This window comes from Leptosomus discolor, chromosome 4, assembly GCF_034619465.1.
Source record: "Leptosomus discolor isolate bLepDis1 chromosome 4, bLepDis1.hap2, whole genome shotgun sequence".
Classification (NCBI taxonomy): domain Eukaryota; kingdom Metazoa; phylum Chordata; class Aves; order Leptosomiformes; family Leptosomidae; genus Leptosomus; species Leptosomus discolor.
Window position 1 is genome coordinate 53,950,608 of NC_141394.1, and position 24,506 is coordinate 53,975,113.

Below are 24,506 nucleotides of genomic sequence, written 5' to 3' on the forward strand. Positions count from 1 at the left end.
GACATTCCCTTGGAAGTGGAGCTTCCCGCTGTCAAGACTGTACCCGCTCAGTTTCACACACCTATGCAGTTGTCCTCAGATGCCCCTAGCATGGCATCACTGCAAGGCCAAGTTTCTACGGCTCTGGGGGAAACACCCGTCACAAGGTAATGAGAGCAGTATCTTGCCTATTTATCAAGCCACTAATCCAGTATATACCAAAAATCATGAGCTTTAGTAATATCACGCTGCTTCTCTCTCGCCGAGAGACCAGCTCCAGCGGCAGGTAGGCCCGCACCGGGGAAGGGATTCGCCGCACAAAAAGGCTCTTCTGGGCCTTTCTGAGGCCGGGAAAAGCGGCAGCTTGAGGGCGGGCGGCTGAGGCGGTTTGGGCAGAGCCAGCACCACCGGCAGCAGCTCTGCGCGAGGCGTAACGGCGCCAACGGTCCCTCGCCCAGCCCGCACACCCTCGTTACCAAAGCGGCCCCTTGGAAGCGTGGCCACCAGGTCGCCGTGCCCCGAGTAAACGGGAGGCGAGTGGCCGTCCCCCGGCAAGGCCTCGCTGCCGGGCGAGCGGGCGGCGCGGGCCGGCAGAGCGCGGCCGTTCGCGCGGGAGGGGCGCTCAGCCGGTGGGCGGTGCAGCAGCGGCGGCAGCAGCGGCGGCGACTTCTTAAGCTGCCGAGCGCCCCGCGAGCAGCGCGGCCATGGCCTCTGCCCACCACAAGGCAGCAGTCTCCACGCTCGCCAAAAGGGCCACGGGAACCAGACGGAGCTCCCACGGAAAGACGCAGCCGCCCAGGCGATGGCCTGCGGGGCGTGCCGGAGCCCTGCGCAGGCCACAAGCGGCCGCCATGAGAACTGCTGCGTCCGCTGTGTGCAGCGGGATAATCTGCTCAGCCTGGTGGCAGAGCTGCGCAAAGGAGTTGAAAGGCTGAGGAGCGTCAGGCAGGCGGAACAGGCGACGGACTGGTGGGGCCACCCTCTGCCCTCCTTGAAACGCAAATGGGAGCAGCCATCGGAGAGCAGCCAGGATCAAGGAGCCTCCGTACCCTGCCCCTGTCAGCCCAAAGGCAGAAGCCTACATGAAAAGAGGGAGTGGAGGCAAGCTCATGGTAGGGTGCCCTGGTTTGGGCTAAACCAGAACTAATTCTGGTTTAGTGCTTTAATTTGTCGGTTCGGTCTCCTCTAACTAACGGCACTTTCTGAAACAGCAGCAGCATGTTTTGCCAGACAGTGACTGCTTCTAGCAGTGATAAGGCCTGAAGTTTATAGTCCATACCAAGGAACGGGATGCAGAGAGGCCCTTGCTTATACTTGTTCTTATAGCCACCGAGGTCACTGCTAAATCTTGTGCTCCGTGTTGGGGTGCCAGGAGTGAAAAGGGTCGCAAGCACGAAAAAGGTCGCAGCTGCAGGGAGGAGCGAACTGGACACCCAAACCTGACCTACAGAATATTCCATCCCATAGACGTCATGTTCAGTATAAAGCTGAGAGATCACGAGGGTCTCTCTCTCTTCTTCAACGGCCGACATCTGAGGAGGACTCTGTCTGTTCTTCTGTCGTCAATCCCGAGCCGTGCATCCCTGAATTCACGGCCTGAGTCCAGCTCCTGCATCCAGTTCCTGTCTGCTGCCACGTCCAGCCTGGGACTGCCCCAGTGCCAGCCCTGCAGCGTGGTGGTGATGTATCATCATCAGGGTGGGGGGAGCTGGGATCCGTATTGGTTTTGTATATGTTTTTACATATTGTATATTTCCTTACTCTTACTATTACCTTTTCTTTTATAAAGGTGTGTCCCTCTAAGAAGGTGACACGGCCGGCAGACCAGCTGACGTGCCTCTGCACCAATGCACGCAGCGTGGGCAACAAACAGGGGGAACGGGACGCTACCGTGCTACAGGAAGGCAACGACATAGTGGCCATTACTGAAGCTTGGTGGGAGGAATCCTATGACTAGAGTGTGGCTATTGATGGCTACAAGCTGTTCAGAAGGGACAGGAGTGGAAGGAGGGCTGGAGGTGTTGCCCTCTATGTTCCAAAACGGACGGAGTGTGAAGAGCTGTCGTTAAAGAACAGCCACAAGAAGGCTGAAAGCTTGCGGGTAAAAATTAGGCATCAAGACGACAAAGGGAGCCTTGTGGCTAGTGTCTGCTACAGGCCACCCGATCAAGGGGAACCTATTGATGAAGCTTTCTTACCACAGCTCCAGGAGACATCGCGCACACAGGCCGCCATCCTGCTGGGGGATTTCAGCCACCCCGACCGACATCTGTTGGAAAAGTGGCACGGCAAGCTGCAGGCAATCCAGGAGACTCCCGCAGTGCCTAAATGACAACTTTTTAAGGCAAGAAATAGACAGCCCTACCCGAGGGGATGCCATATTGGACCTGATAGTCACAAAGGCAAGTGAACTCATCAGGGCTGTCAAGACTGGAGGCAGCCTGCGCTGCAGGGATCATGCACTAGTGCACTTCACTGTCCTAAGGAGTAGGAGGCAGATGAAAAGCACAGTCAGGACCTTAAATGTTAGGAAAGCAAACCTCCAGCTCTTCAAGGAGTTAGTCAATAGGACCTCCTGGGAAACGGCCCTGAGGGACTAGGGAGCAGAGCAGAGCTGGCAGATCTTTAAGGACGCTTTCCACAGAGCACAAGAGCTCTCAGTCCCCAGGTGTAACAAATGGGGCAAGGAGGGCAAGAGACCAGCATGGCTGAGTCGAGACCTGCTGGTCAAACTAAAAGGCAAGATGGAACAGCACAGGCAGTGGAAGCAGGGACAGGTATCCTGGGAAGAGGATAGGGATGTTGCCTGGTTCTGCAGGGACGAGGTCAGGAAGGCCAAGGCGCAGCTGCAGCTGAACTCGGCGAGGGACGCAAAGAAAAACAAGGGTTTCTACAAGTATTTAAAAAAGAAAAGGAAGGTCAAAGAAAGCGTACCCCCCATGACGAGCAGCAATGGTGAACTAGTAACAACAGACAAGGAGAAGGCGGAGGTCCTCAACAACTTTTTTGCCTCAGTTTTCACTGCCGACCTCCCTCCTCACAGCTCTCAAGTTAATGGCCCACAAGACGGGGACCAGGGAGACAAAAGTCCCTCCCACCGTAAGTGAGGACGAGGTTCGTGACCATCTGAGGAACATGAACCTACACAAGCGCTTGGAGACCTGCTTTAGGGGTGTACTTGGTAGAGTAGGGTTGATGGTTGGACTCGATGATCTCAAAGGTCTTTTCCAACCTGAATGATTCTAGGATTCTAAGTCCGTGGGACCTGATGAAGTGCATCCCAGAGTCCGGAGGGAATAGGCTGATGCAGTTGCCAAGCCACTCTCTGTGATATTTGAAAAGTCATGGCAGTCAGGTGAAGTCCCTAGTGACGCGAAGAAAGGAAACATTACACCCATTTTCAAAAAGGGTAGAAAGGAGGACCCTGGGAACCACCGACCTGTCAGCCTCACCTCTGTGCCTCCGAAGATCATGGAACAGATCCTCCTAGAAGCTGGGCTAAGGCACGTGGAGGACAGAGAGGCGATTCAAGACCATCAGCAGGGCTTTACTACGGGCAAGTCCTGCCTGACCAACCTAGTGGCTTCCTACAGTGGAACGACTGCATCAGTGGACAAGCGAAGAGCTACAGATGTCATCTATCTGGTCTTCTGTAAGGCCTTGGACACGGTCCCCCCCAGCGTCCTTCTCTGTATGTTGGAGAGATACGGCTTTGATGGGTGGACTGTTCAGTGGATAAGGAATTGGCTGGATGGTCGCATCCAGAGAGTAGTGGCCAATGGCTCGATGTCCAGATGGAAAACGGTGACAAGTGGTGTCCCTCAGGGGGCCATACTGGGACCAGTGCTGTTTAATATCTTCATCAGTAATACTGACAGTGGCAGTGAGTGCACCCTCAGCAAGTTTGCTGATGACACCAAGCTGGGTGGTGCAGTCGATAATGCCGGAGGGATGGGATGCCATCCAGAGGGACCTGGACAGGCTGGAGAGGTGGGCCCAGGTGAACCTCATGAAGTTCAACAAGGCCAAGTGCAGGGTGCTGCACCTGGGCTGGAGCAACTGCCAGTATCAATAAAGGCCGGGAGAAGACAGGCTACAGAGCAGCCCTGTGGAAAAAGACTTGTGGGTACCGGTGGATGAAAAGCTGGACATGAGCCACCAGTGTGCAACCGCAGCCCAGAAGGCCAATCGCATCCTGGGCTGCATCAAAAGATACGTGGCCAGCAGATCTGGAGAGATGATTCTGCCCCTCTGCTGTGCCCTGGTGAGACTTCACCTGGAGTACTGCGTCCGTCTCTGGAGCCCCCAACACAAGAAAGACATGGACCTGTTGGAGCGTGTCCAGAGGAGGGCCACGAAAATGATCAGAGGGATGGAGGGGGGACCTGCCAGCAACCTTCCAGTACCTGAAAGGGGCCTATAAGGCGGCAGGGGAAGAACTATTCACAAGGGTTTGTAGCGACACGACGAGGGGTAATGGTTTTAAGCTAGAAAAGGGTAGATTTAGGTTGGACATCAGGAAGAAAGTTCTTTAATATGAGGGTGGTGGATCAGTGCAACAGCTTGCCCAGAGGGGCAGTGGAAGCCCCATCCCTGGAGACGTTCAAGGTCAGGCTTGATGGGGCTCGGAGCGACCTGACCTAGTTAGAGATGTCCCTGCTTACTGTAGGGGGGTTGGACTCGATGACCCTTCCAACCCAATACATTCTATGAGTCTATGATTCTATCAAAACGGGTCAAAGGGTTAGAGAGAACCTACGTCATTTGAAGTCATTCTATATATTCGTTCAAATATTAGTAACTTGGGATTTTTAACCCAAAGTATGAAAGGAGTCTTTCAGAATTTACAACTAATTCAGGTCAGGTTGGATGGGTCTTTGAGCAGCCTGATCTAGTGGATGACAACCCCATCATCACCAGCAGAGGGGCTGGACTAGATGATCTTTGACAGGCCCTTCCAGCCCAAACCATTAGGTGATTCTGCAACTCTATGAAAGCCGGAGATAGCTGCAAGTTCAGGGTACAGGGAACATTCATTGCTCTCATGCTAATACGATGCACGAGAAAGGGTCTGTCACTTGGAGCTACCTCTGCAACGGCCGTGGAACGGGCACGAACTGCACACATTTGTTTCTCAAGCAATTAAGTCAGTCATTTGGACACTACAGGGCTCCACAAAACGTCTTCCATGCAACTGGACAAAAGCTGTTCAGTCCTAGTCACTTACTTGAAAATCTGTCTCTCTTTCTGCCTCCATCTAACCACAATGGGTTTTGATCTCCTCAGATGTCCACAGACCGACTACACACCATAACTACTTAGGCCACGTTGTAGGCCCTTCAACAAGTACGGCACTGCAGCTACTCAACTGATTTTTAGCCAGGTTTGCTCAGCATGCAACAGTTCATTGACTGTCATTCCACTGCGATGGCCAGGCACTATACAAAACCCTTTTACGTAGGGGGCTGGCGTGTCTCCCAGCTCCTCTGCCAGAAGCAAAACCCACCGTTGTCCACCACCGAGAAGAGCCCGGCTCCATCCTCCTGACACTCGCCCTTTACGCATTTATAAACATTAATGAGGTCACCCCTCAGGCTCCTCTTCTCCCAGCCAAAGAGATCCAGCTCCCTCAGCCTTTCGTCAGAAGGGAGATGCTCCACCCCCTTAATCACCTTTGTGGCTCTGCGCTGGGCTCTCTCAAGCAGTTCCCTGTCCTTCTGGAACTGAGGGGCCCAGAACTGGACACACTATTCCAGATGCGGTCTCACCAGGGCACAGTAGAGGGGCAGGGGAACCTCTCTCAAACTACTGACCACACGCCTTCTAATCCACCCCAGGATGCCACTGGCCTTCGTGGCCACGAGGGCACCTGGCTGGCTCATGGCCATCCTGCTGCCCACCAGGACCCCCAGGTCCCCTCCCCCTGCGCTGCTCTCTAAACAGCTCCGTCCCCAACCTATACTGCTACCTGGGGTTGTTCTTTCCCAGATGCAAGACTCTACGCTTGCCCTTCTTAAATTTCATTAAATGCCCACCCGCCCAGCTCGCCAGCCTGTCCAGGTCTCACTGAATGGCAGCGCAGCCATCTGGCCTGTTATTAACAGCAAGCCATTAAAGCTCTCCTGCCCGTACAAATGCACACCGTTTTCTTCCCTTAAAATAAATTTCCTACACACCTGAGTGAGAGAGAGGTTGGTTTCAAAGAGACTTCCTGAAGTGCCACAGGAAAAACAAGTGCCTAGCCACGGCAGGAGGCGAGTTTCTATTATTTCCACACCAGCATAATGCCCGCCTGAGAAAATGCTTTGAGAAATTGTGAGAACACGTACAGGAAGAGACAGAGCTTGAAAACATGACACACGTGAAACGTGTCAGGAACAAGACAAGGCACCGATTTACCTTCTCGAGAAGTCTCACTGAGGATTGTGAAGAGCTGCCCTTGAATCTCAGAGGTCAGTTCTATTAATTCACAGCATCGGTTCAGATTCTGATCACAGGAATTAATCTGTAAATTAATGTGTATTAATACACTTCTCTGGGCTTTCTGGCTTCAAATTATTCCCGTCACAATGTGCGAGCCGGCACAGGCAGGACGCAGGAACAACCACAAAACCACAGGTGAAATGCAGCGAGTAAATTTATTCTCGTTAACTCGCGAGCTGGGGAATCGCCGCACCAGCACCCGGGCGGAGGCACGTAAGCGGGGACGCCGGCACCGCAGAGCTGGGTCCTGCGAGCGAGCAAAAAGCTCACCAACCTGCTGCTTGTCGCCTCCTGTATCGGGGACGGAGCAGGCGTATTTTTCCACTGTGCGTTCGTCTTTCCCTCAGCAGGGCAGCAATCTCAAGCATGGTCGATAAGGGGCCTCCGAGCCCATCACAGGCCTATGTTATCTGAGCACAGACGTTCTACTTGTCCAATACACAAACCTACACAACAGTTACGGTGACACAGCTGCTTTTTGACACCCACCCGCCAGTCCCTTGAGCATGTTTACAATCCTCCTCCCCAGTCTCCCATTATTTCCCCCACATCCCCCCGCCCCCCACGCAAGACACCACTTCTGCTGGGGCCGGCAAAGCTGGAGGTATCCACTGGGACTTGCGGGGCAGTGGGCGGGTAACACAATTTACAGAAGCACGCAATAAAGACAGAGAGACTCAACATAGCTGTACAATAATGCTCTGAAGCAGGTATCTCAGTCATCAAAACCTGATGATTAAAACATGGACTATGAGCTGGACTGATCAACTGCCGCATCCAGATTCTGATTCCCTCCAAATACTACTTTTGAAATGTAAAAATGACAAAAACGCGTGTCGCAGATGTGACCGCGCTGTAGAGCAGGCCCACCCACAGTGACCACTCATGGAGGTGTGTGCAATAAAAAGTTTAAAAGACCAGCAAGAAACCCCACCAAAACCCCCCAAACAACCATCAGGAGAAAGGCGGCGGCTCTTCACTCCCAGGCTGCCGGCGGGGAGGGCAGGGCCGGGCAGTGCCACCGCGCGGGGGCATCGGGCTCAAGACCCCCCGGGCCCACCAGGGGCAGCGGCACCACCAGCTATGATGTCACAGCCACGCAAGGGGGCCCAGCTGTGACGTCACGGACACCGAACGGGGCCCAGGTATGACCTCTCGGCCACGGAACTGGGCAGCACACTCGGCAGCCTCGGGGCGGTGAGGGCAGTGGTACTGGGCGGCTGTCCCCTCTGCTGCTCTTTGGAGAGGCCCGCGATGGAGCAGCCTCCTTCGGAGAAGTGGGAAGCGCTGGCAGTAAGCCGGGGGGGATTGGGGCTGCGGGCGGGAGCTGGGGGGGGGTGGGCATAAAGAGGCAAAAGAAAACATCCCAACTCAGCTCAATGTTTAAAACCCAACACCAACAAAAAAAAACCAACCGCTGCCTACCAATTTTCTGATATTTCTTTTACACCTTTCAGGTTCTTCAGCAACAGCTGAAATTTCTTCAGGCAGTTTGTCAAGAGGCTCTGGAGAATATCAACACGGTAAAAGTAGAACACAACTGCTCGTAAAATACAAAAGCCTCCTGCTGCATTTTGAGATACTGCCAGGGGTGTTTTAAGCAAGAACATTTCTTGGGCTAATGCGTACAGGAAGTATACATCTAATTCTCTGTCCGTCTTCAAATGGCTGAAAGGAAAATCTCACTTCCAGGTTCTTGCTCGCTCTTAGCCACAGTATTCTTCGGGGGCCTAGACAAACTGTTTAAAAACCTCAGAAAAACAGAGGGAAAACAAAGCCGAGTTAGGAGAAGGGAAGGACGAGCTCCTTCTCTCCTTTCTATCTCTGTACGCTCAAGGAAGCTCTGTGTTTCTCAGCAAAGTTAATTCCCCATCCTGTCACGGCCAGCAGAACCTGCTCTCTTGTGGCAAACTGCCATGTCTCACATGACACGCTAAGCCACCTTTTCAGCAGCGGTTTTCTGACGTTGTTTTATCGGGTTCTTTATAGAAAAGCGAAAGAGCTGATGCTGGAAGGACACTCAGCTTTACGCTCTGTTGGTTCTAGGCAATTCCGTATTCCCCTAGCCTCTGGTCTGTCCTTCCTAACAGAGAACTTCTGGAGTCATCGGGTGGTTTTGGAAAAGGAAGTTTTTCTACGTTTGCTCAGTTCTCCCTAAACAATCTCCATCTTTTCCAGGTACAGTCTAAATTCGGGGGGATACTAACTACAAATACATTCGAAAGGAAAACTCCACTATGCACTTCCGACGAGATTCTGACGTCTTGCACGCTGAGCGATGGATCTCTGGTACCTTTCACAATTTTTCCTACCAACAAGTTATTCTTCAGCTGGACCTGGGTTGGGAGAGCGACATGGGTTTTGGAAAATAACATAAGGGGTCTTCTGGAGTACAAACCCAAAACGAATCCCAAAAATCCCCCAGCATCTTCTTTCGGAGGCTTTTTCTCAGATCTCTCCTCTGCTGGAAATAGACTTAGTCAATTGAAGACCCTTACGTGGTATTTTGTGCCTGCTCCAAAGCCCGGTACTGAGTGAAATGGGGCCTACGCTAATTGCTGACATTCTTTGCACGGCGAAATGGCATTGGCAGAGGTAAACTGGACAAGTCTGGATTGATAAGTGGCTTTGGTAACAGCTTAGGTCTCTTATGCTTCCAGGACTGCAACCATTCACCATTTCTCCAGCCTGACAGGTTTTTCTCCATTTGTTTTTAATTTTATGGGGTAGCCTATGCAAAATCCTGAATCGCTGCCTTCTAAGGGAAAAGTCCACCGTGATCAGCGGCCCTGTGCACACGAGCATGTGGAAGCAAATTCCGATACTGGAAGTGGCGTCATAAATGTTCCACGCAGGATTTCGCTGGAAACTGCAGCAACCGGCAAAGTTGAAAATTCAGAAGATGGGCTTGGCAACAACAGGATACTTGCAACCGAAAGCGATCATCGATGTGGACAGTTGCTCTCTGGCAGCGGTTTGGAGACAGGCAGGTGGAACGCCACCCATGAGAGGGTCTGGAGGAGTCAATCTAAACATCATACACCTGCTCCCAAATTCGGGAGAGAATTTCAAGGAACTTCCCAAATTCCAGAGAGAATTACCCAAATTCAGGAGAGAATTGCAAGGAACTCCAAGGACTCCAAAGGTGCCAACACGTGCGGTGGTTCTCCTACAAGAGTATACAGAGAAGAAATGGGATCCCCAAGCAAAAACGTACATCAAGAATTTAGACTCAGTTACAGGGAAGGGGACAGATTCCAGGCTAAGTCTTCTCCCAGGATTATGAAAGATATGCTGCCAACGTGTGATAACAAAGACTTGGAGAAATTCCCCTCAGGCAAAGCTTATGCAGAAAAGAAACTCACGACTCCACTGGGAAACACAGAAGCACGCATTGACCTTTTACAGTCCAACTTGACCAGCGCAGAGAGACACTGCGCAAAGTTGTCAAAAGCAGTAGCAATCTTGAATGAGGACCATCAGTTTCTCAAGAAAAAGCTGCAGGAATACAGCCAAGCCCTTTCCAAACACGACAGTGACCTCAGAAATCTGACTTGGAGATGCTTACGAGTAGAAAATCACCTGTGGGCTGTGGAAAAGGAGAGAGATCTATTACAGTCTCGCTTCCGCCGTTTCCACGAGGAGTACCTGGATCTCCGACGCCAAGCTACAGCTCTATAGTCTGTGGGCAGCAGAAGCCTGGTTACCAGCTACCACCGCACGCGAACCACGCAATCTAACTGTTGCGCTGAAGATCCCGCTAGAATTTGTACAGAAATTTCTGTTCTAAATATAAAGCTTTGGAATTACAATCCACAAGGTGTGAGCTTTACTCTCTAATATCTTATTAGCTGATTTCCTTTTCCAGGCAATTCCTGATAATCTACAACTGTCTCTTGCTTCAAAGAACTTGTAAAAAAAACACTTCCATCTGTAAAACATTTACAATTCTGATGTCCAGTCCTTTCTGTCTTTTGCTTATCTTCTTCCTATTTCTCCAGTAATTCCGGAAGACTGATTGCCGCAAATTAACACTTATTTACCTGGCCCGCAATACAAGACTGCAAACGTAATAGAGCACGCGCTTGTATCATGACTGATACATACAGTCGAATGACTAAAAACTACCTGTAAATAATCTTATGTTCTAGATTATTCAAGCGAAGAATTTTCACTATCTTCCAAGAACATGCAGGCCAGAATTCCAAGGACTGCATTATAACTGGCAGGAAAATTCTTTTCAATCAATACACATACTGTTGCTCTTCTCTACTTTCTCTCCTTTTGCTTTTCTCTCTCTCTGTTCTAATTTCACCCCTGTTAACATCACCGTGTTCCTGTACTTTTCTCTCTCTTCTCTATAATCCGGCACACATTGCCCACTCTTCTGCAATCTGGCTATTAACACGGTGGATGCAGCGCTGCTTCGGGGACTGACTGGGGCAGGGGACGCAGCACCCCCTCTTCACTTGGCACGGTTGCCTCCATGTGCCCTGCCCAGCCGAAAGCGGTGTCTAAGATGGCCCCTGACATTCCCTTGGAAGTGGAGCTTCCCGCTGTCAAGACTGTACCCGCTCAGTTTCACACACCTATGCAGTTGTCCTCAGATGCCCCTAGCATGGCATCACTGCAAGGCCAAGTTTCTACGGCTCTGGGGGAAACACCCGTCACAAGGTAATGAGAGCAGTATCTTGCCTATTTATCAAGCCACTAATCCAGTATATACCAAAAATCATGAGCTTTAGTAATATCACGCTGCTTCTCTCTCGCCGAGAGATCAGCTCCAGCGGCAGGTAGGCCCGCACAGGGGAAGGGATTCGCCGCACAAAAAGGCTCTTCTGGGCCTTTCTGAGGCCGGGAAAAGCGGCAGCTTGAGGGTGGGCGGCTGAGGCGGTTTGGGCAGAGCCAGCACCACCGGCGGCAGCTCTGCGCGAGGCGTAACGGCGCCAACGGTCCCTCGCCCAGCCCGCACACCCTCGTTACCAAAGCGGCCCCTTGGAAGCGCGGCCACCAGGTCGCCGTGCCCCGAGTAAACGGGCGGCGAGTGGCCGTCCCCCGGCAAGGCCTCGCTGCCGGGCGAGCGGGCGGCGCGGGCCGGCAGAGCGCGGCCGTTCGCGCGGGAGGGGCGCTCAGCCGGTGGGCGGTGCAGCAGCGGCGGCAGCAGCGGCGGCGACTTCTTAAGCAGCCGAGCGCCCCGCGAGCAGCTCGGCCACGGCCTCTGCCCGCCACAAGGCAGCAGTCTCCGCGCTCGCCAAAAGGGCCACAGGAACCTGACGGAGCTCGCGCGGAAAGACGCAGCCGCCCAGGCGACGGCCTGCGGGGCGTGCCGGAGCCCTGCGCAGGCCACAAGCGGCCGCCATGAGAACTGCTGCGTCCGCTGTGAGCAGCGGGATAATCTGCTCAGCCTGGTGGCAGAGCTGCGCAAAGGAGTTGAAAGGCTGAGGAGCGTCAGGCAGGCGGAACAGGCGACGGACTGGTGGGGCCACCCTCTGCCCTCCTTGAAACTCAAATGGGAGCAGCCATCGGGGAGCAGCCATCGGAGAGCAGCCAGGATCAAGGGGCCTCCGTACCCTGCCCCTGTCAGGCCAAAGGCAGAAGCTTACATGAAAAGGGGAGTGGAGGCAAGCTCATAGCAGGGTCAGCAGGCGAAATCTCCTCTTGCCCACCTTGCCCCCCAGGTGCCTCTGAGTAACAGGTATGTGGCTCCGCTTGTGGAAGAACAGCTACATGATGATGGGGACAATGGGCAAACGACACCAGAGTCATCTACAAAGTCAGACAGGCCTCCTGCCCATGTCACCACCACGTGCCAAAGGAAGAAAAGAAGTGTTATAGTTGTAGGCGACTCTGGTCTGAGGGGAACACAGGGTACAATAGGCCACGTAGGCCCTCCTCACAGGGAGGTCTGCTGTCTCCCTGGAGCCCGGGTTAAGGACATCACTAGGAAACTTCCTAGCTTAGTGAGGTCCACAGATTACTACCCACTACTGATTTTCCATGTGGGTCGAGAGGAAGCAGCAACCAGTTGCCCAAGAATGATCAAGAAAGCCTTCAGGGCCTTCAGAGCGTTAGTGGGAGAATCTGGGCCACAGGTTATTTTTACTTCTCTCCCTCCAGTTGAAAGCAGAGGTTATGTTCTAAGAAGAGCTGCCTGGACTTTGATTCTTGGCTGAATTTCTCAGATTCACAAAAGCAGATCCTTACACAAGGTAAGCAGGAGAAAGAAATGTAATGAAATTGTGACAGCTGACAGGAGATAGAACTCTGCCTGTAGGATTTCTGAGTCAGAGGGGTATCTTAAGGACCTTTTAGCTGAACAGCTTAGTACCTGCTGCAACATTCCAGTGGTTATTTGTGTACGAAGTCCTAAATGACGTGTAATCTATGTTTACATATGTTTCAGAGCACATCTAATTCTGGCCTATGCTTAATCAACACAAGGTACCCTTTATCTCTTTATACTAGAGACTGACTTAGAAAGCTTCTTTGCTGAAACATGAATTTTAACATTTTCAGTGTAAAAGTATTCAGAGAACACGGTCATCGCTAAGAAAGTGCAAAAATTATGCTCTGGGATAGAATCCCTGCCCAGATGCTCCAATCTTCTCAGCTAAGGGACCACAGTGAAGAAGTAGTTCTCAAAAATACTGCATGTAATGTTCTGTGAAGTCGAAGCTGCCTCTGTGCAGCGTCTCTACAACAGTATTCGGATTATTTTTTAGGGACTACTTCTTTTACTCACTCCTTAATGAATAAATCCATGAAAGTGAAACCATGTAATTAGTTACTGGTGTTTCCAGGACAGACTTGAACAGAACAGACTGGGTCAGTCTCCCAGCTGAACTGCTCTGGAGCCGGCCTGGCCCACAGTGGAGCAGCAGATCTTTAAGCATATATCCACTTTTCCTGAGGCAAGGAGACGCCCAGGCAGCAGAGGGCCTGCCAGGAGCCGGCAGTGATTGTGGGAGACACGGACAAGGCCGGGGCGTTGCCAGGGCCACCACGCCCTCTCCGACGCCTACAAAAAGCGGCCTGGGGAGCATCAGCAACAAGAGCATGGCGCAGCAGGTGGCGCAGAGGGAGGGCACCTCTGCGAAGGAGGGGCAGTCCCCTGGCCGAGTGGAGAGGCTGGAAGTACACAGAGCCAGACAGCGTTCGGCAACTGTCTGCGCAGATCAAGGCCCTCGCCCATCCTGCCTGACCTTCAAGGCACAAAGGTGGGCACCCATCAGGGAGCAAGGGCTGCGGCTCCAGCTGGATGGTCTGCACCAGCTACCCTAGCAGTGCCTCCACCCAGACGGAGAGGCGGCAGTGGAGACCTCAGACTGTAGGAAGTGCCCAGACCTTTCTCCTGGGGCAGGGACAGGCAGCAGAGCTGCCTGCAAAGGGTGTGCCCAGGTGGAGGACCTTCTACAGTGGGTGTCAGAGCTGCAGGAGGCCATGAACAGGCTGTGCAGCGTCAGGGAGACTGAGAAGGTGATAGATTGCTGGTTCCCAGCAGAGTCTGCAATGGACCCACGGCCCATTGCCAGACAGCCAAAAATTCCCCCACCGGCACACACAGAAGGCGGGCAGGAGGGGCTCTAGTAATGAAGAATAGAAGACAATGGCAAGGACACGGAGGAGGAAGAGACTTCCCCCGAAGCCTGAGGTGCCCCTGCAGAACCCCTTCACCCCTCTGCTGACTGACGAGGAAAGACTTGTCACCTTGGGAGAGACACTGAAGCTAAGCAAGCCAGCCCAATCTGCTCCCCAAAGAACAACCTGTACAACTAAGAAAAGGCAACGGGTGACAGTACGATGTGACTCGAGAGAGAGTCGAGATGAGGAGGGGGTCTTGCCCTCAATGTCAGTGACTGGCGGGAGTGCATGGAGCTCTGCCTGGGGATGGATGGGGAACTGACCAAGAGCTTATGGGTCAGGATTTAAAGGAAGGGCAGGGACGGGTGCATTATAGTGGGGGTCTGCTACAGGCTGCCCGACGAGGAAGACCGAGCAGGTGAGGCCCTCTATAGACAGATGGGAGCAGCCTCACGTTCACAAGCCCTGGTCCTCATGGGGGACTTCAACCACCCCAGTATCTGTTGGAGGGACAACACAGCAGGGCACAAGCAATCCAGGAGGTTTCTGGAATGCGTTGATGATATCTTCCTTCTCCTAGTTCTAGAGTAGCCAAGGAGGAGAGGAGTTCTGCACCTTGTTCTCACCAACAAGGAGGGGCTGGTGGAGAATGTGAAGCTCAAGGGCAGCCTTGGATGCAGTGGCCATGAGATGGTGGAGTTCAAGATCCTTAGGGCAGTGAGGAGGGCGCACAGCAAGTTCGCTAGTAGCCTGGACTCAAACAAGAAAAGGAACTAGGTCTACAGAGAGTGGGAACAAGAACAGGTAGACCGGGAGGAAAACAGAGAAATTGTCCAAGCATCCAGGGATCAGGTTAGGAAAGCCAAGGCCCTGATGGAATTAAACCTAACCAGGGACATCAAGGGCAGCAAGAAAAACTTCTGTTCTACTTGTCAAACCCACAGAACCACACAACAGTTACGGTGATACAGGTGCTTTTTGACACCCAGCTGCAAGTCACTTGAGCATGTTTAGAGTCTTCCGTTATTTTCCCCACATATGATTATGACTTTCTTTTTCCCATAATTACATCTTCACAACCTTTTCTTACTGCATCTGCTAGAATGCTCATCTTTAAAGGTTCACATTGTTGACAGGCAAATGAACAAGACATCGGCACTTCTATCACCCAGTTATTTCACTGCTTGAGAAAACTTACTCCTTTCTGCATTCATAAAGAAAATGCAACCAAAAGTATCTCTAGAAGTAGAATAATTGTGGATCTCTTTCAAAGTCTTTCCACACAGAGTTTTAAAATAATAAGATAGGCGATTGATGGATGAAAATACCTCTTAGTTCAAAATCTGATTTTCCATATTAGCTGAAATAATACATATAGGACTACTACCTTGCTTTGTCAACAGCCACATGAGGCCTCCATGCCATTTCATCGGATTTTAAGAGTTACCAACCGAAACACATACTACTGAAGAATGGGCAAAATCCAGCATTGTGCCTAGGAAACAACAGAACAGCAAAATTGCACCACTTTCAGCCAATACAATTCTCAGGAGGAGTCGATGGGGTTAATCTGTCCTGGATGCTGCTGCACCTGCCAGGAGGGCACATACTTTGTACCCGCTTCTTTAACCTTTCTGTGTAACCTGTGTATCATCTTAAACATAGATCACCCTCTAGATCTTCAGGCTTCCATGGCTCCAGGGGGTTTTTACAAGCTTCCAAATACAGCTAAAACTCCCACCCACACCCGTGTCAGCTTGCATTTTCACTGCTGCAACACACTTTCCTCTGGCCTCAAGGAGCACAGTCTCACCCTGCCAACCTCCACCAGCACACCACTGCAAAGTGCATTTTTCCAGCTCATCACACCAACGTAACACCCATGGTGCTTCCATCTGCCAGCTCCTCCTCTTCTGCAACAGCAGCCTGAAACCTCTCATCTTCGCTTCCCAAGATCTCAGAGACTACCCCCACCTCACTTATTAGGGAGAGTTCAGCTCCCACTACTGCTCACCCCTGCCAAGCTCTACCTCCACCATCCATTTGCAAGATTTTAAAATGCACACCTCTGTCCTTCCTCCTCTGGCATCCTGTAGTCTGTGGTAGCTTTACCAGCGACCCTCAAACTCCTCCTTAAACAATCCTTTGCCATGAATCCTGCAGACAGTTACACTGGCTATTAAGATATTCTAACTCCCATGTACCACGAAGTAACAAAAGAACTGACCTCCCTTGAAAAGGCTGCATCAGCACCTGTCACGGGTTGAGGCTGGGCCAGCCACTAACAAATGACAGATGCTCACTACGAACCCCTCTCCCCTCCCAAAAGGGAAAAGGAGAGAGAACAAGGAAGAGAGACTTTATGGTTTGGAAAAAAGAAAACTAAAACAGCTTTAATGAAACAATAACAATAAAAGAAAAGATAATAATAAGGAAATAATGAAATATATACAATATGTACAAATATATACAAAACCAATACCGAACCCAACTCCCCCCACCCTGATGACGATACGTCACCACCACGCTGCAGGGCTGGCACTGGGGCAGTCCCAGGCTGGACGTGGCAGCAGACAGGAACCGGATGCAGGAGCTGAACTCAGGCCGTGAATTCAGGGATGCACGGCTCGGGATTGACGACAGAAGAACAGACAGAGTCCTCCTCAGTTGTCGGCCATTGAAGAAGAGAGAGAGACCTTCGTGATCTCTCAGCTTTATACTGAATATGACGCCTATGGGATGGAATATTCTGTAGGTCAGGTTTGGGTGTCTGGTTCGCTCCTCCCTGCAGCTGCGACCTTTTTCGTGCTTGCGACCCTTTTCACTCCCGGCACCCCAACACGGAGCACAAGATTTAGCAGTGACCTCGGTGGCTATAAGAACAAGTATAAGCAAGGGCCTCTCTGCATCCCATTCCTTGGTATGGACTATAAACTTCAGGCCTTGTCACTGCTAGAAGCAGTCACTGTCTGGCAAAGCGTGCTGCTGCTGTTTCAGAAAGTGCAGTTAGTTAGAGGAGACTTAACTGAAAGGTTAAAGCATTAAAACAGAATTAGTTCTGGTTTAGCCCAAACCAGAACAGCACCTTTTCTCACCAACCACAGCACACAGTAGACTGTTACAGGCCATGACCAAATCAACTATTGGTGACCTGAAGCTAATGAAACCTGGTGACACAGGAGCAAGAAAAGCATCGAGATCTGCAGCTGAGAAAATTCACAGTTGTCAAAGCTCAGGTCCCTTCATCTCACCTGTCCCTGATTTTACACCTTTTCTACTGCTTCCACTGTTTTGCCTCCTCAGTCTCTTGTTACCTTCCATGCATCCTATTACATCCATCTGCAGCCTTCTCCTTATCCATACCCAAACTCTTCCCTCACACCTGCTCCCCTCTTCCGAAGCCCTTCTGCAGCTGTGCTGTCCTGCAGCAGCCTCCCACCTTCTGGTTTCCCACCCAGGAGAGCTGGGAAGCTGGATAACCCCGTTCTCACTCTCCCTTACATTTTCCTCACTGTTCCCAGCCCACAGGTGATTCCCTCTGAGCACAACCTCACCCGTCAGCCTTCCCCCTGCTGGGCGTCTACCACAAAACTCTTCTGATCCAGACTCGCTCATTACAGCTCAAGTACCTCTTTCAGCCTCCAGTCCCTGCTGCAGAAGTGAATCTCGCCACAGGCAAAGAACGGCCGAGGCCGTGAGCGCGGCAGGCACCGGCTGTTAAAAGCGCGAGAACCGGGTGTGCGCGGGCTCTACACCCCACACCGGCCTTTCGGGCCCAGGCGGCGGCCGCCACCGCCTGCCCCCCGCGGCCGGCTGCGGGTTTCGGGTCGCCGGGCGAAGGGCGCCCGCGCTCCCGGGAGGCGGTGGGGGCCGCCCCTGCTCCGCATCCCGCCGTCACCACGGCAACGGCGACGGTGCCGCCGGCCTCCCGCCCCCCGAGGGCCCGCGGGGGGAGCCGGGCCGCCCGCCGGGCAGCCCCCAGCCGGCGCGGATCCCCCCCGCCGGCGGCCGCGGCTCACCTCGTAGTCCCGGTACCAGCGCTCCAGCTTCTCCTGCAGCACCCGGCCGCTCCCCGCGCCGACCAACCTCCTCAGGCTGTCGGCCATGGTCGGCTGTCGCCTCGCTCCGGGGCTGGGGTGGACCGCGCTAGTTGTCCCGTCCCTCCGGGAGCCCGCGGAGGGGAAAACCAGCACCGCCGGCCCGGGCCCGCGTTCGCGCCGCCTTTACAGTCGCGATGGTAACGTGGGCCGGGCCCGGCGCGGCAGCGCGTGCCGTGGCGACGCAGGCGGGGCGGGACTCGGGTGTGGTACTGCGGCGACCGCCAGGTGGCGCCGCCAAGTAACGCGTTTCTGGCAGCGAGGACCCGCGGCGGCAGCACACCCCTGGCCGCTTCCCTCCCCGCGCCGCAAGGGGGCGCCCAGGGGCTCCTCCGCAGCGGTGGCGGCAGCGGGGAAGGAAGATGGCGGCGGCCGCCTCCGAGCAGGTCTGTCCTCGTCGAGACGCAGGCACGGGGAAGCGGACGGGCCGTCCCTGCCGGGGCGAGGGGGGAGTGAGGCCCGCCCTGCCGCCCGCGGGGCCGCGGAGAGCCGCCCGAGCAGCCGCGGCCGAGGGGCGCTGCTTGCGGAGGGGGCGCTCGGGCGGGGACGCCATTTTCGCGGTGGTCGCCGAGGCTGGGCTGGCGGCAGAGCCCTCCGGCGCGGCGGGCGTGCGGTGCGGCGGCCGGCCGGCCCGGCCCGCTGGCTCCCCACCGCCAGCACCAAGCAGGGAGGGGAGAAGCGGCGTTCGGGCGCCGTTCCGGAGCCGTGCCTAGCCCTGCCCGGCGAGGGCGGCCTTGGCCTTGCGGGGGAGCCGCCTCGGCGAGGGAGAGGCAGCCGGAGCCCGCTGGCGGGACGCGTTGCAGCCCGGAGCTGCGCCGTGTCTGACAAAGAAAAATACTTTCTGTTTTCGAAATAAAGCGTTCTGGCATTTCTGCACAGGAATGTAACTGTCTTGCGTAAATAGGCACTTGCCACTGGTCAGTGACGCGGGAAGCAGCTGCTCGGTGCGGTTGGTATTTATAGGGCTGCGCCGTCCGTCCTCTCCTTAGGCTGGCGCAAGTATGGAAGTAGCTCAGCGGCAGCATATAAATTACGGCTGAAGCTCAGATTCGGGCTCAGTGTCCGAGGCCTCACACAGGAGTGAAAGCTTAAGATTTGTCAGAAGGGGTGTCACTGTCACCCACTCGGAGGGATGGGACGGGGACTCTGTCAGCGCCGTGCAAGCCGAGGGAGAAGGACCGAACTGTTCAAAGGAGCGTCTGTCAGGAGCTCCTGCATCTCCGCGGGACTTTTAATTAGAGTGAGTCGGTGTACGTGCATCGGCGGCAGTGGGTAGGAAGCCCCAGATTCCCGAGGGGTCCTGTACCAGCCTCGTCATGGGTGCCATAGGAAGCACTGCCTAGTTCTGCACGGGTGCTCCAGCAATCACCATTTCAGCTGTTCTCCCAGTTGTGGTGCTATCTTTTGTTACGCTGCCTTACCAGGTGAAAAAACTGCATTGGAGTTTTATCTCGCTGTCGCATCCTTTCAAGAACATGCTATCCTCAGGACAAGATGCTACTGGCCTGTTGGGCAAGATTTGTTTCCTTTTCCTCAGAGCACAGACCTCTTCTCTTAGTTCTTCTCTTCTCTTGGTTTCCCTGCCTAGCCAATTCAGAGTTTGTGCAGGGTTAGAGTGGCTTCCAGAACATCATCGAGGAAGACCTCTATAAACTGGTCAGGTCAAGCACCTTTCTCAACACCATTTCCTTGTTCTTCAGGAATAGAAGAAAATGACGTTTTTACCCATTACATCAGTATAGACACGTGCAAGTGCCGTAAGTTTAAGGTGCACCTTCAGGATTCATTTCAGATGAACAAACTTAATCCCATCTAAAAGATCAAGCCCCTTCTTTGAAGAACTGAACCGTTAAATAGCAACCTGCTCCATTCAAGGGAGCTGGAACAAAATTTTTGACCAAGTTATAAAAATATATGAAAGGGGTTTTTTCATTATTAATATATACAAGAGTTTCCTCTACATGTTAATTTATTAAATTGATGGGATATCCCTTGCAATCTAGTAACTTCAAATGATTAAAGATAGGCTGGCCAAATTCCCCATGCAAGGTTTGAAGCCTTACGGTATTGCTGCTTACAAGCAATAAAAGTTGAATTCAAACCCTGTGCTATCAGACTTAAAAACTGTATCCACCACACTCCTTTTGAATAGACTCATTGAGAGTCTAGGCTGCATTAGCATGGAGGGAACTAAAGTTCCTTGTGTGACCTGTAGGATTATGTGCTATGTCATCCCCAAGAGGTAGAAACTTGAAGTTTTTACAGCTGTGGATTTTTTTTACTGCAACAATGTCATTAATAATTCCTGTCTACCATGATAAATGAGATATAAAAATATGTATTGTCTGAAAATATCTGGATTTTAATTTTAGTCCTTGCATTAGGAGAGATTGCTGTGGTTGTAAATGTGTACTTTATCTATGGAGTGGCAGACCGAAATACACTATTGAACATAATATCTAATATATTCCACTAGTCAATTCAAATCTATATTTTTTGCATACGTGTATGTGTGTCATTTTGGTGGATTTATGTGCCTTATAACAGCTAATCCATGCTTTGAATTACAGCAAAGTTCTAATGGCCCGGTGAAGAAGTCTATGCGAGAGAAGGCTGTCGAACGCAGGAACATTAATAAGGAGCACAACAGTAACTTTAAAGCAGGATACATTCCAATTGACGAAGACCGTCTCCATAAGACAGGGTTACGTGGCAGGAAAGGCAACTTGGCCATTTGCGTGATTGTTCTTCTTTTTATTTTGGCTGTCATCAATCTGATTGTGAGTATAATACTTAGGCGGTCAGCAACATTAGGATGTATTTCATTTTGACCATTTATCAGAGAAATAAAACTTATTCCAGTATGGCTGAGAAAGATTTAAAATGTACTAAGGAGACTTCTCACTTTTCTCCTTTCTTTTTTGTTCTCTTGTAGTCTGAGCAAGATTAGATGGAAGAATCTTGTAAGTTCAGTTGTGATTATTTCAGTTATCATTGTCCCAGCAAATAACCTAGCATTTATGCAATACAGAATTAGGAACCTTGAAAGATTCCCTCTGTTCCCAAAACATCAGTAACAGCAAATGTGTGAAGTGTTCTCAATGCAGTACAAAGGCATTCAGGATAACCTGTACACCAGGAACATTTTACATGTAACAGAGCTGCGCATGAGCGTTCAGAATTAATCAGCCACTGCACTTTAACCACCCTTCATTGTTGGAATTCCCACCTTTTTATTGCTTGATCAATGAGAAGTAATGAATTATTTTTCATAATTGGACATCCACCTGTGAAAGTGCTTTCTTGTAATTCAAGGGTAAGTATATCCAGAGCTGAGCTGCTTTGTTCGGGAAATTTGTTTAGCAAATGATACCATAGTTACTCTCAGACAGGAAAAAGATTACTTTAGGTACCATTTCAGATGAGTCTAAAAATTGTGTAAAATGCTTTTCATAGTGTTCTGATGATTGAAGTAGGAATTAAACAAAATAAATTCACACCTAAAGCTCACTTGAACGCCAGCATTAATAATTATTTCAAATAAAACATCCAGTTAATACAGTACTTGTGGGAAGATCCAAATGGAGAAAGTAATCTTTGAAAACGTATGTTTCTCTTTCAGATTACACTAGTTATCTGGGCAGTGATTCGAATCGGTCCCAATGGTTGTGACAGTATGGAGTTCCACGAGAGTGGCTTGTTGCGGTTTAAGCAAGTTTCTGACATGGGCGTTATACATCCATTATATAAAAGCACCGTGGGAGGCAGACGTAATGAGGATTTGGTGATCACTGGAAATAACCAGCCTGTAAGTTACATCATGAATTGAAAGTTTGTGAGCAACACTATGGAATTACACTCATGTTGTTAATAAGCATTATCTTTGAAACATCATTAACCTCATTGCTTTGTTTCTGAAGATTGTATTTCAGCAAGGAACAACAAAGCTTAGTGTGGAAAAAGACAAAACTTCTATTACCAGCGATATTGGCATGGAATTTGTTGACCCACGGACACAAAATACCTTGTTCAGCACAGACTATGAAACTCATGAGTTTCATCTGCCAAATGGAGTTAAAATCTTGAATGTACAAAAGGCCTCTACAGAGAGGGTAAGTCTCTCTTAACTGCCACTTGCTTTCTGTAAAAGCTCATTACAGAATTGCCTTAGTTGTAGAATAAGAAAAAAGTTCACTAATGTGATCTTTCAAGCACATTTAGAAATTTGACTAAACGTGGCTAAAAATGCAGCTCTGAAAATTTAAATCACTCTAAAGATTAGAAGAGAAATTGAGACCAACACCATTAAATGAGTGTAATATCCGGAATACCACGCCAGCTAGGCCTGTGTGTCTTTTTATTAAGCATTTATCCATTTGTGCATGGATAACTGTTTCAGAAATAAAAATGTTATGAAAAGCTCCTCTGTTTCTAGTAAGATCTTACAAAAATTATTATCAGAACTTCATGTATCACTTTTCTTCTATTAGAGATAAATGTTAATACAGTCAGAATTTTGGAAGCCTGAGTACAAGTGTAGAGAACCACAGGCTTATAGGAGTTGGGTCAGTTCCTGGCTTCTAGGTTAAACAAGTACTTAGTTTCTACATTAAATATTCTTTATTTGTCAGAAAAGTGAAAAACCAAAATGTCGGGGTGTGTACATTTGAAATGTTGATCTTAATGTCAGACTAAAATTTCTTTACAGCTTTACAGATAGAGTACAGCGCAGAGTCCTTTTCTGTAACATTAGCAGAGTAGTGTCAGTGGTTTCAGAGAGCTGAGTGTGCCTTAGGAAGCATTGAGGAATCCTGTTACGGACAAAGAGAATTTAGTTTGCTCTTCCCCTGCAAGGCTAACAATTAAATAGTATGTTCCTGAAAAAAAAAAAACAAACCTATAAATACATAGGAGGAACAGATTAAATGAAAACAGAAGTTTACATAATCAGTCCTAACACGAAGCCTACGTTTGCTTCATGCATTAACTGTGTAGTCCATGAAATTGTCATATAAATTTTATCACAAAAATAAACTATTTTACATACCTCCCAAAATTAATTAATCCTCGTTTTTAAATGTGAATGTGGAAAATAACAAATGGGCAGAAGCTTCATAGGCATAATGGCAGAAGGGCAAAAAGTGCATTGAACTTCTTTATTAAATTGCGTAGCAGGATTTTTAAGGTAGTTGAAGTTACTCAGACAAACCCTAGTGACAGTTTTCGTTGATCTGTAATACACTTTTTCTGTTTCTGTTCTTAGATTACCAGCAACGCAACCAGTGACCTAAACATAAAGGTCGATGGCCGTGCTATTGTCCGTGGAAACGAAGGTGTTTTCATCACAGGCAAGACCATTGAGTTTCGGATGGGGGGGAACATGGAACTTAAAGCAGTAAGTATTCAAGTCGGCATGTTGTGAACAGCTTAGTTTCCAGTTCAGGCTGATAATAAACTGATGTAGCTTTATATGGTTTCAAATTTCATATAAAGTAGTCAGGCATAAAAGATCAGTTGCAGTCAGTGTATTTAGTAGTACTTTAACAGGTGGGTTATTACTGCTGCTGTCTCCCTCAATATCAGTCTGTCACTGGAATAGCAAAGTACATTGCTGACTATAATTGAGACATTCATGGGCATTATTCACAAATTTAATTAAAAAGTGAAACCTTGTCATACGTACTTTTTTATGCTGTTGATTTCTATAGCCATCCTAAAGATGTCACTTATTCGTTAAACCGGCGCGTCCTTTCCAAAAAGTTTAAGTTAAAGTTGTACTTTTTTTTTTTTTTTTTTCTCCCTCTTAACAGGAGAACAGCATTATCCTGAACGGAACTGTGATGGTCAGCCCATCGCGACTGCCCAGTTCTGCTTACGGGGAACAGTTTAACAATGGCAACTGGCTGCGTTTCAAGCTCTGTATGTGCGCGGATGGGACGCTGTTCAAGGTCCAGGTGACAGGTTATAACATGGGTTGTCAAACTTCTGTCAATCCATGCGGAGCCACGCACTGAAACAAACCACTACCGGGAGAGTTCTCTCTTGTGTTTACATATATTTGTATGAAGTAATTGCATGCCTACAAGGATTTCTGGGTTTACAGCAGTTTATACTAACATCTGTTACATAATACTTTTAAGCAAAGGCTGTTACGTTCAGCAGTATTACGTCATTGTCCTCTTCGCCATAATAGTGGCACTGATTTGGTAAGCTTGTGGTCTACATGCATACTGAGGTACCTTCCCGAATTGGGATCAGTAGAATATATTTAAAGAACGTGATCTTAGCAACAATCTTGACTGCCTTCAGTTGCCTTCAGAGGAGGTTTTTGTTCTACATCCCGAGCCCTCGAGGGCTGCTGAGAAC

The 24,506-nt window shown here is 50.3% G+C and overlaps 2 protein-coding genes across 3 annotated transcripts in view; one reads left to right on the forward strand and one right to left on the reverse strand.

The window, feature by feature from the left end:
* SPATA18 (spermatogenesis associated 18) overlaps positions 1 to 18,149 on the reverse strand; it is a 203,970-nt gene extending 185,821 nt beyond the window's left edge. The window contains exon 1 of the mRNA XM_086464816.1: positions 18,063 to 18,149. Coding sequence (XP_086320942.1) covers positions 18,063 to 18,149 — 87 coding nt within the window. The remainder of the gene's footprint in view (positions 1 to 18,062) is intronic.
* A 353-nt stretch (positions 18,150 to 18,502) lies between these two features.
* On the forward strand, positions 18,503 to 24,290 carry SGCB (sarcoglycan beta). Of its 2 annotated transcripts, XM_086464623.1 has the most exons (6): positions 18,503 to 18,526; positions 20,711 to 20,920; positions 21,763 to 21,948; positions 22,061 to 22,252; positions 23,404 to 23,535; positions 23,951 to 24,290. In XM_086464623.1, exons 1-6 carry the CDS (start codon positions 18,503 to 18,505, stop codon positions 24,152 to 24,154), a joined length of 948 nt encoding a protein of 315 aa, XP_086320749.1. In that variant the 3' UTR covers positions 24,155 to 24,290. The 2 variants fall into 2 exon arrangements, with proteins under 2 accessions (XP_086320749.1, XP_086320750.1); XM_086464624.1 differs by lacking the exons at positions 18,503 to 18,526; positions 20,711 to 20,920 and adding an exon at positions 21,277 to 21,456.
* Positions 24,291 to 24,506: the final 216 nt, after the last annotated feature.

What these genes read in the sequence shown, in the direction of transcription:
- SGCB (XM_086464623.1), top strand. Translation starts at nt 18,503, where the DNA reads ATGGCGGCGGCCGCCTCCGAGCAG. An exon ending in TGGCTGTCATCAATCTGATT is followed by an intron (nt 20,921 to 21,762) that starts GTGAGTATAATA and finishes TTTCTCTTTCAG; the next exon opens with ATTACACTAGTTATCTGGGC. An exon ending in AAAAGGCCTCTACAGAGAGG is followed by an intron (nt 22,253 to 23,403) that starts GTAAGTCTCTCT and finishes TTCTGTTCTTAG; the next exon opens with ATTACCAGCAACGCAACCAG.